Source organism: Scophthalmus maximus, chromosome 22 (genome assembly GCF_022379125.1).
Source record: "Scophthalmus maximus strain ysfricsl-2021 chromosome 22, ASM2237912v1, whole genome shotgun sequence".
Taxonomy (NCBI): domain Eukaryota; kingdom Metazoa; phylum Chordata; class Actinopteri; order Pleuronectiformes; family Scophthalmidae; genus Scophthalmus; species Scophthalmus maximus.
In genome coordinates this window covers 15,184,702-15,195,000 of record NC_061536.1, presented here as the reverse complement: position 1 = coordinate 15,195,000, position 10,299 = coordinate 15,184,702, and the positions used below count along the sequence as shown (strand labels likewise).

Below are 10,299 nucleotides of genomic sequence, written 5' to 3'. Positions count from 1 at the left end.
TTTCTCCCCTGTGTGGATCCTCAGGTGCAGCTGCAAAGTTCCCTTCTGCGTGAAGCGTTTGCCGCAGATGGAGCAGTCGAATGGTTTCTCCCCTGTGTGCGTCCTCATGTGCGCCTGGATGTTCCCGCTGCAGCTGAAGCGTTTTGGACACAGCGAACAGCCGAATGGTTTCTCCCCCGTGTGCGTCCTCGCGTGGCTTGTCAGATGATCCTTGCGACAGAACGTCCGGCCGCAGACGGAGCAGCTGAACGACTCCCTGTCGCCGTCGGAGATGTCGACGGCATCTCTCCGGGTGTTCAAGTCTGACTCCGGTTCCATGGTTTCCTTCCGGCCGCCCTCAGCCAGTTCCGTGTCGGCTTCCTCAGAACCCGGTGGTTTGAGTCCGTGTGGATCGAGGCTGCAGGTCGGTTCTGATCCGGTCTCACTGCAGCCGACTCTCTTCTTTGCTGTGTGGATCTTCATGTGTCGACTCACGTCGCCACTGTACCGGAAACTCTTCTGACAGATGGAGCAGCTGAACGGTTTCTCCCCCGTGTGGAGTCTCATGTGACTGACGGAGTTTCCCTTCTGAGAGAACCTCTTGCCGCAGACGGAGCAGCCAAACGGTTTCTCCCCTGTGTGGATCCTCATGTGGGCGTTCAGGTGCGGTCTGCGTCCGAACCTCTGGCCACACTCGGAGCAGCTGAACGACCTCCGCACGGCGTCGCTGCTCAGATCAGAGGCTTCGCTTCGTTTCAAAGATGGAGGATCTGTGGTCGACCAGTCGTCGTCACTGACGTCGGACTCAGAGGAGTTGTCGGTCTGGTCCTCAGGACCTGGTCCTCCACAGTCCTCTGTGGTCTCCTCAGTCTGAGGTTTCGGTTCATCTTCTTCACTCTTCACAGTGAACTTGGTGACATCAGCCTCCTCCTGATTGGTCCACAGCTCCTCCTGCTCCTCTTTAACGTGGGGGGGATCTGGCTCCTCCTCCTGGTCTTCACCGATGATCACTCGTCGGACGTCCGAAGGTAAAGAGACTGAAACACACAAGACGCAGTCGTTCGTCAACCGTCACATCACCTATGTCTCGATCACACTATACATTTATAAATATATATACTTTTATATTTATTTATACATAACAAAGTATACATATATATAAAAATATATAAATATACAGTATATATTAACATATATAAATATTCATGTATATATTTATGTCTCTACTGTACAGTTGAAATCAGATGCAATCGAATTACCTGCTGCTCGTCTTTAGACAGAAACTCTAAAAGAAGATCTGTGAACTGTTTAGCTAGCGTTAGCTTAGCATCCCTGTTTCCGGTGTGAGAACAGAACAAACCTTCTCGAAGCTTCGTCTCGGGTTTTAAAATCACGTCCGTCCGTTTCCGGTGTCGCTCCATCGTGAATCCGGTCACAAACCGAACCACCGACGGTTTTTCTCTCGTTGATCTTGTTCAGTTAACGGTTCAACTCCGCAGCGTCAACACCGCCGGAGACGTCATCACTTCCGGGGACACGTTTCAAAATAAAAGCCTCTGATTTTTACTCTCGACACGTTTCTTGTTTGTTCACTTTTTCTCTCGCGTCACAAATTAAACGTAAAACTGTTTTTAAGGTTCAGATCTTTTTACTGAACTTCCGGTTGAAGTGAAGTGAAATACATGAAAAACAAACTACAACGCACCCGAGAGAGGAGGTTTATTATTATTCATCATATATATTTATTGATAAGTCACATTGATACAGTATGTGGAGGAAATGTTACCAACTACTAAATTATATTCATAGAATAATATCTTCTGCATTAAGCGGATTCATTTTGTTTCTTCAATTCATACAGTTTCCTTTTGTCAGAGCAAAATGAAACGTTTACCGGAAGCAGCTCGAATGTTTCCACTGTAAAAAATATTCTCACATCTTCTCGTTTAGTTAATATTTATTTAATTATTAAGTTAATTTGGAAATGAAATACAAAACAAAACAAAAAGCTTCCCATTTTTATTGTGAAGGTGAGGAGCACAGCGTCACTCAACTGGAAAAACAATGCAATTAATATTATTATTATTTTTTTCCTTTTCATTTAACTAACGATCTACATCCGCCCCCGTGAGTAGAGATGGCCCGTGTGCAATGGAACGCACCATCAGAACTAGAGTGTGACGTCACTGCGACCAATCACAACCCTGTATCCGCTCGTGGCAACAGGATTATTCACCACAACGATGGTGTCACTGAACAGACATCTGTCATCTGACGTCATAGCCCCGCCCCTTTATGGGTAATGTAGAATTTTAGTGACTAAACCAAAGTGGGAAAAACTGAAAGAAAGAAGAGCAGGAGCTCACGGGGTGCAGCTTATAAACTTATATATACTCTTATATGTATATATACTTGTATATGTATATGTATACTCGTATATAATATGTAACGAACCTAGTGCTCTTTGTCTGGTCGAGTCTCTCAGCTGCTGGAATCTGGACATTTTCCACAGCAGCTGCTGACGTCACTGAGGCGCGCTGACGTCACGCGGTCCAGACTAACTGCGTAATCCATCGAACATCGATCAGTTTCAGTTTCAGATTCTTTTCCGTGAATGAGAAATAAAAACATAAACAATCGCCGGGCGGCCCGCAGCGGAAACACATGACCCGGAAATATTTCTTTTCCTTTTTTTCAACAAATGAACTTTATAATTAAATAAAAATTAACTAAATCAGAAGATATTTTTCTTTACAGTGGAAACATTCGAGCTCCTTCCGGTAAACGTTTCATTTTGCTCTGACAAAAGGAAACTATGAATTGAAGAAACAAAATGAATCCGCTTAATGCAGAAGATATTATTCTATGAATATAATTTAGTAGTTGGTAACATTTCCTCCACATACTGTATCAATGTGACTTATCAATAAATACAAATGATGAATAATAATAAACCTCCTCTCTCGGGTGCGTTGTAGTTTGTTTTTGATGTATTTCACTTCACTTCAACCGGAAGTTCAGTAAAAAGATCTGAACCTTAAAAACAGTTTTACGTTTAATTTGTGACGCGAGAGAAAAAGTGAACAAACAAGAAACGTGTCGAGAGTAAAAATCAGAGGCTTATATTTTGAAACGTGTCCCCGGAAGTGATGTCGTCTCCGGCGGTGTTGACGCTGCGGAGTTGAACCGTTAACTGAACAAGATCAACGAGAGAAAAACCGTCGGTGGTTTGGTTTGTGACCGGATTCACGATGGAGCGACATCGGAAACGGACGGACGTGATTTTAAAACCCGAGACGAAGCTTCGAGAAGGTTTGTTCTGTTCTCACACCGGAAACAGGGATGCTAAGCTAACGCTAGCTAAACAGGTCTTCTTTTAGAGTTTCTGTCTAAAGAAGACCAGCAGGTAATCCGATTGCATCTGAGCTCAATTGTACAGTAGAGACATCGTGACACATTCTGATGACGTCAGGGTGAATTCAGGGTTCAGCGTTTTTGCCCAATTTCAACACCTGGGGATCAAACCCTCGACCTGCTCCACCTCCTGAGACACATCCGCCCAAATATGTTAATTTCGTCGTGGTGCTGGGTGGTAAACCGGTTCCTACTGAAAACTGGTATTTATTTTCATAATGATATCAATTTTTCATAAACAATAACACCGGTGCTAATGGTTGGAACATGATGAAGGGGGGGCATTTCACTGCTGCGCTGCTAAAAGGCATGCTAACGCTCTTGAGCAGCAACTACTTGATGGACAGTTTCTCCACAGAAGTTGGACAAGTTTCAGAACCATGATGGCGAAGACATTGTGCCAAAGAGAGGAATGGTTTCTGTTGTCTGGAGGATTTTCTGTTTTTAAAAGTGCGATGTGGACCAAATAACTATTTACTGAAAATGTTGTCAAGCTGAAGTTGTTGCCGGAGGAGGAGGCAACTCAACCAATATCCTCCACCACCTAAACTGAAGGCATCATGGAATACGAAGAATGTTTGAGACAGTTCTTCTCTTTGGTATAATGTCTTCGTCATCATGGTTCTAAAACTTTCTCAAACTTCTTTTTCCCGACATGTCCATCATGGTTACTGCTCAAGAGCGTTAGCATGCCTTTTAGCGGTGCAGCAGTGAAAAGGGTCCCCCCCTTCACCACGTTCCAACCATTAGCACCTATGTTATGGTTTATGAAAAATTCATTTCATACGGAAAATAGCTACTAGTTTTCAGTATGAACCGGTTAACCACCCAGCACTTTTCTTGGTCCTTAAACAAACAACATGACAAGATGAACGATTCTCTAGATCTGACTCACCAACGTACTCACCGACTGACCCCTACAGGGTCGGACGTCCAACATCGAGGTCATAAACCCGGCCCCCTCCATAGCAGGTGGGACATGGACTGACATGACACAGGAAGTGTTAGTGACACTTTACCTTCACCGCCGGTCGTTGAGTCGTGACTGATAAGAACCAATCAGGAAGTAGAACGTTGGTGTCTCCGTCATCGTTTACAAACTTAAACACAACCCGGTAGTAAAAAGTAAAAGTACCTTTCTTAAAAAAGACTCTTACTTTACTTGAGTAAAAGTCTTAAAGTAGTTTAATACATCAAATCTACTTGAGTATCAAAAGTACAAAGAAACAAAACAGCCAGATATTAGATTCTTCATTTTAAACTTTATTAACAGTATTTATTCCTCCTTCCTCCCCTCTACTCCTTCCCTCTTTCCTTACGCTCCCTATCCTCTTACTCCCTCCCTCTCTATTCTCTCACCCCCCCCCCCCTTCCTTGTCTTAAAGTCCCTTAATTAAAGTCAACAAATTTGCGATTCATCTTCAGCAGGAGTTGGTTTTCAAAATTGCGGGAATCCAGACGTGCTCTTCGTGGACTGAAGACAAGTCCTGCAGTGCTAAATAGTTGTCCCAGGCTTCATTCTCACAAATTAAAACACTTGTTTTAGATATGACCACAGGTTTTCTTCTTCCTCCAAGCTAGCCTTGCTAGCACACTCCGTTGTGCCAGCATTGTCCACACTTCCTCCGACAATGCCAGTGGAAGAGGCGGATCCACGATCACGATCACGTTGTTCGCGTGTGAATACATTTCAGTCCACGTGACAATTGGGCTACTTTTCAAATTTTACGACGGTGTCCTATCATAATGTAGTGGAGTAAAAGTGTATATTTTTTCTTTATAATGTACTAACGTAAAAGACAAATTTGAAATAAATATTTTAAGTAAAGTATAGATACTCCCAAAATCTACTCAAGTACTGTAATTAAGTATTTGTACTTTGTTACTTGACACCAATGCACGTGTGTGTCTCATCCACCAGCTGTTGAGGGCGGAGCAGTGACATTGTGGTGTTTGTCTCTTTGTAGAACTGTCACTATCATTTTTCAATTCAATTTTATTTGTATAGCGCCAAATAACAACATACATTATCTCAAGGCACTTTACATAGTGAGATCGTGACCCAATAGACACAATGAGCAGCTCTGAGACTGTGGAGAGAAAAAAACTCCCTTATGGTGAAGATGTGATGGTTTGACTAACAGCTGCGTCTTGTGTGTTTCAGTTTCTTTACCTACAGATGTCCGACAAGTGATCGTTGGTGAAGAGCAGCAGCAGTGGAGCCCCAGTGTGAAGCAGGAGGAGCCAGAGCCCCCCCGCATTAAAGAGGAACAGGTGGAACTGTGGACCAATCAGGAGGAGGCTGATGTCACCAAGTTCACTGTGAAGAGTGAAGAAGATGAAGAAAAACCTCAGACTGAGGAGAAAAGAGAGGACTGTGGAGGAACAGGTCCTGGTGGACTTTTAGAACCAGGTCCTGAGGACCAGACTGAAGACTCATCTGAACCTGAGACTGACGGTTGTGAAGAAGACTTGACAGAGACCAGAGAACCTAAATTTGGTTCAAACTCAAATAGCAAACTTTCTGTGAGTGGTATGAGATGTAAAACTGGCAAAAAAACATTTAACTGCTCTGACTGCGATAAAAGATTTTGGCAAAAGGGAGACCTGCAGCAACATGTGAGAATCCATAGAGGAGAGAAACCATTCAGCTGCTCTGAGTGTGTTCAAATATTTAGACAAAAGATACAGCTGAAGACTCACATGACGATTCATAGAGGAGAGAAACCATTTAGTTGCTCTGACTGTGGTAAAGGATTTAGCCAAAAGGGAGTTCTGCTGAGACACAAGAGGATTCATACAGGAGTGAACACATTCAACTGCTCTAACTGTGGTAAAATCTTCAGGCGAAAGGGCGACCTGCTGAGACATATGAGGATTCACACAGGAGAGAAACCATTCAGCTGCTCCGAGTGTGGTAAAAGATTTAGCCAAAATGGAGACCTGCTGAGACATGAGAGGATTCATACAGGAGAGAAACCATTCATCTGTTCTCAGTGTGGTGAAACGTTTAGGCTAAAGGGAAACCTGCGGAATCATATAAGGAGTCATACGGGTGAAAAACCATTCAGTTGCCCATTGTGTGATAAAAGATTTAGTCGGAGGGCCAGTGTTCGGCTACACATGAAAATCCATACAGGAGAAAAAACATTTAGCTGCTCCCAGTGTGATAAAAGATTCAGTAAAAATGGAGACCTGCAGAGACATGTGAGGATTCATACGGGAGAGAAACCATATAGTTGCTCTGAGTGTGGTAAACGTTATAGTCAAAAGGCTCATCTGAAGACACACGAGAGGAGTCACACCGGAGAGAAACCGTTCGACTGCTCAGACTGCGGTCAGACATTTACCATAAAGACTCAAATGAAAGCACACATGAAAATTCATACAGGTGAGAAACAATTCATTTGCCCATTGTGTGATGCAAGATTTAGTCAAAGGGCCAGTCTGCATGTACATGTGAAGCTTCACAAAGGAGAGAAACCATTCAGCTGCTCTGACTGCGGCAAAAGGTTTGGCAAAAACGGCGACCTACAGAGACACGAGCGGAGCCACTCAGGAGAGAAACCATACCGTTGCTCTGAGTGTGGTAAGTGTTACAATCAAAAGGCTCACCTGAAGACACACGAGAGAAGTCACACCGGAGAGAAACCATTCGACTGCTCCGAGTGTGGTCAGACATTTACCCTGAAGGCACAAATGAAGGCGCATGAGAAAGTTCACACAGGAGAGAGACCATTCATCTGCTCATTGTGTGGTACCAGATTTAGTCGTAGGGCCAGTCTGCGGCTTCATGTGAAAATTCACACAGGAGAGAAACCATTTACTTGCTCTGACTGTGGCAAAAGATTTAGTAAAAACGGTGACCTACATAGACATTTTAGGATTCATACGGGAGAGAAACCGTTCAGCTGCTCTGAGTGTGGTAAACGTTACAGTCAAAAGGCTCACCTGAAGACTCACGTGAGGAGTCACACCAGGGAGGAACCGTGTGTCTCCTCTGAGATCAGTCAGACATTTAACCTGAGGGCACAAATAAAAACACGTGATAATAATCAGGCAGGTGAGAGACCGTTCAGCTGCTCGGTCTGTGATAAAAGATTCGGCCAAAAGTCACATCTGCAGGGACACATGACGCTTCATGTTGGAGAGAGACCATTTAGGTGCTCTAAGTGTGGTGACAGGTTCTGCTTTAAGGGCGATCTGCAGAGACACGTGGCGGCTCACAGAGAAGACAAACCATTCATTTGCACCGGTTGTGGTAAATGTTTTCGGCGAAAAGACTGTCTGCAGATACATTCATCGATTCACAGTGGCGAGAAACCGTTCAGGTGCTCCGAGTGTGGTAAAAGATTTAGGCTAAAGGTTCACCTGCAGGTACATGGGAGGATTCACACTGGAGAGAAACCGTTTGGCTGCGGCATTTGCGGCAAAAGATTTGGCCGGAAGACGTATCTGCAGGGACACCTGAGGATGCACACGGGAGAGAAACCGTTCAGCTGCGGAGATTGCGACAAAACATTTACCTGGAACTATCAGCTGAAAAGGCATCGATGTGTCGGTGAGTCGTCACGGCCTCTTCATCAGAGTCAGACTGAGGAAGAGGAGGAGCAGATCTAAACTTTCAGCCTCAGACCAGACGGTGAAGCCAATGGTGACAAGTGAGACGAGACCAGAGAATCTCAGCCAGGTTCAAACTCAAAGAAATTAATTCTCAGGACATTTTCGCACCTGAAGGTTCTGAACCAGTGCTGGTGATTCTGTCTCATTGTAACATTTGATCCGGTTAGTTCTGGTTTCAAAGCATCTAAGAACTTTACATGACAAACCTGCGTCCTGTCCTCATCACCTAGGTGGGCTGCGTTTCCCTGATACTTGACTCTGATTGGTTTGTAGACGGGCGTCTGTCGTCCTCTCAGATCCTCTCTCTCATCCTCTCAGAAAATAAATTATACATTTCTGCATTTTAATATTATGTGTTTTTTCAAGTTTACTTTTTAATGGTTTCGTCTACTCCTCTCCTTCAGGTGCTAGCGCTGCTCATTTTTACTTTTCTTTCCGGTTCTTTTTCTTCTTCTATGATAACTACTGTAGCTCGCGGCCTCAACTTCCTGTCATTGGTCCGAAAGTCCATCAATAGTTTTCATTCTGCTAACGAACCTGAACCTTGGCTCAGTATGGTCTAAGAAAACTTTCACACCTGCAAAAAGGCCGACGATAGATGAGAAGTTTCTCCTCATCTACTGAAGTGATGCTGCAGTTAAGAAACGTAAAATCTCTGTGATATTGATGTTTTACTAATTATTCAGTGTTTAGGATGAAATATAAATGTGTAAAGAAAGTAGGCTGTTTAAAATGATTGATGGATGAATAAATGGTGAGTGAGACTGTATATTATGTTTACAGTAGATCATGGGTCCAGCTGTGGAGACCGTGCTTTGGTTGTCTTGTTTCATATCTTAATAAACCAAAAATGAAGTTCAAATTACATTTGGTGGTCGTATCACATGGACAAACGTGACAAGTTGTGATGATGCCGTAACATTTTAATATTGTCAGAGGTTGTTGAACCAGGAAACGGAAAGTGGACGTCCATCAGAGTTACGAGGTTCTGAGACAAAGTCTCGATAATGTCGTCATATTAAATATGACGACATTATAGAGACTTTGACGGGATTCACCACCACCCCAACGTTCGGGGATCAAACATTAACCACATGGACAATCAATATGCAGCCGTTCGTCGTCATCGCCGTCACGTCAAGTGATTGTGACTCACTCCCGACTACCATCCATCAAACCACCACCTCCCCCTGCTGGAAGCATTAAGACAGTGAATCTGATTTATGAAAACATAAAACGGATTTGTAGAGTTCATATGATAATCTGATCCATAAACCCCTCCCCCACTGAGAAAACTCTCTTACCCTGAACGTGTCATGATCTCTTTAACAACATTAATTTCTTCTGAATGATTCAATTAGATAATAATAATAATATTTAATTGCTTGTTATTACCTGAGACCCAATCACAGGAACTGCAGCGATTCTCAGCTTCACTCGGTCTGAAATCAATTGAACTGTATGAATCTTATACCCAACACAACAGAAGACCTCGACCTTGTTATGACATGTGACCTGTCCTCCTGTATGTTTTTACTCAACAGGATATTCCAGAAAGAACTTTTAGGAAATCATCATCACACGACGCCGCGAGTTACACAGAGTTATTACATTCTCCTGTGATTTGATTTATGTAGATATTTTTAACAATAAATGAAGATCGGACACAGTGAAGATCACTTCTGACCCCCTGGAGGAATGAGAAAATCAAACAACTGAAAAGAAACTGACAATGGAGTAAGAATAAACAGGAGAGCGGAACGAACCTCGCTGCACATGCCGGTGGTGGCGGTTCATCTCCTGCTCGCGGAGAGTTTCCTCAAGATGTCCTGCTGCTTCACGAACAGCCCAAACAGCCCCAGTTCCCGGAGTCCGGACATGTTCACACGGTCACTGTGACCACTGTTTAAAAAAAATCACTTCCGGGTCATATTTCAAAACAAAGGCATTGCATACAACAAACAAGAATCATATTACATATAACTGATATGGACCCACATGTCCTAAATAAACATTCAATAAAACCATACTGTTGATATCTGATAACTAACAAATATGTCAGTCTCACATATTTTTAACTCTATGTCAAATTCACTTGTATCTGAGGGTCGCCATTACATAGTATATGACTAATTATCATAATTCTGATCAGGAGTTCAGTAATGTTTAGTTGATATGATATGCACACTGAACTGTTAGCCTCTTATGAAGCACGGGAAAACCTGCAGAGTTCCTCCTGCTCCACTACTGTTCCCTGCTGGTATGGAAATTTATTTCTACTCA

At 43.3% G+C, this 10,299-nt stretch overlaps 2 protein-coding genes across 10 annotated transcripts in view; one reads left to right on the top strand and one right to left on the bottom strand.

The window, feature by feature from the left end:
- LOC118291800 (gastrula zinc finger protein XlCGF57.1-like) overlaps window positions 1-2,645 on the bottom strand; it is a 5,067-nt gene extending 2,422 nt beyond the window's left edge. For 8 of the 9 annotated variants that reach the window (XR_004786749.2, XR_004786750.2, XR_004786751.2 and 5 more), the window contains exons 1-2: window positions 1,340-1,517; window positions 1-1,016 (exon numbers count right to left, since the gene is read on the bottom strand). The exon at window positions 1-1,016 is cut by the window's left edge. Coding sequence is in view for 3 of the 9 variants with exons in the window: in XM_035620215.2 (XP_035476108.1) it covers window positions 1-1,016; window positions 1,340-1,400 (1,077 nt within the window). In the remaining 6 variants the exon portion in view is untranslated. Of the gene's footprint in view, window positions 1,017-1,339; window positions 1,518-2,433 lie in introns of those variants that run through there. The other variant, XM_035620217.2, reaches the window with a different exon arrangement.
- Window positions 2,646-3,125: 480 nt separating this feature from the next.
- On the top strand, window positions 3,126-8,881 carry LOC118291780 (oocyte zinc finger protein XlCOF6-like). Its single transcript, XM_035620169.1, has 2 exons — window positions 3,126-3,291; window positions 5,558-8,881. Exons 1-2 carry the CDS (start codon window positions 3,231-3,233, stop codon window positions 8,011-8,013), a joined length of 2,517 nt encoding a protein of 838 aa, XP_035476062.1. The 5' UTR covers window positions 3,126-3,230; the 3' UTR covers window positions 8,014-8,881.
- The last annotated feature ends 1,418 nt before the right edge of the window (window positions 8,882-10,299 follow it).

Bases quoted from the DNA above. Each gene is read 5' to 3' on its own strand.
- LOC118291780 (XM_035620169.1), top strand. From the start codon at position 3,231: ATGGAGCGACATCGGAAACGGACGGACGTGATTTTAAAACCCGAGACG. The intron at 3,292-5,557 runs GTTTGTTCTGTT...TGTGTGTTTCAG, and splicing joins CGAGACGAAGCTTCGAGAAG to TTTCTTTACCTACAGATGTC.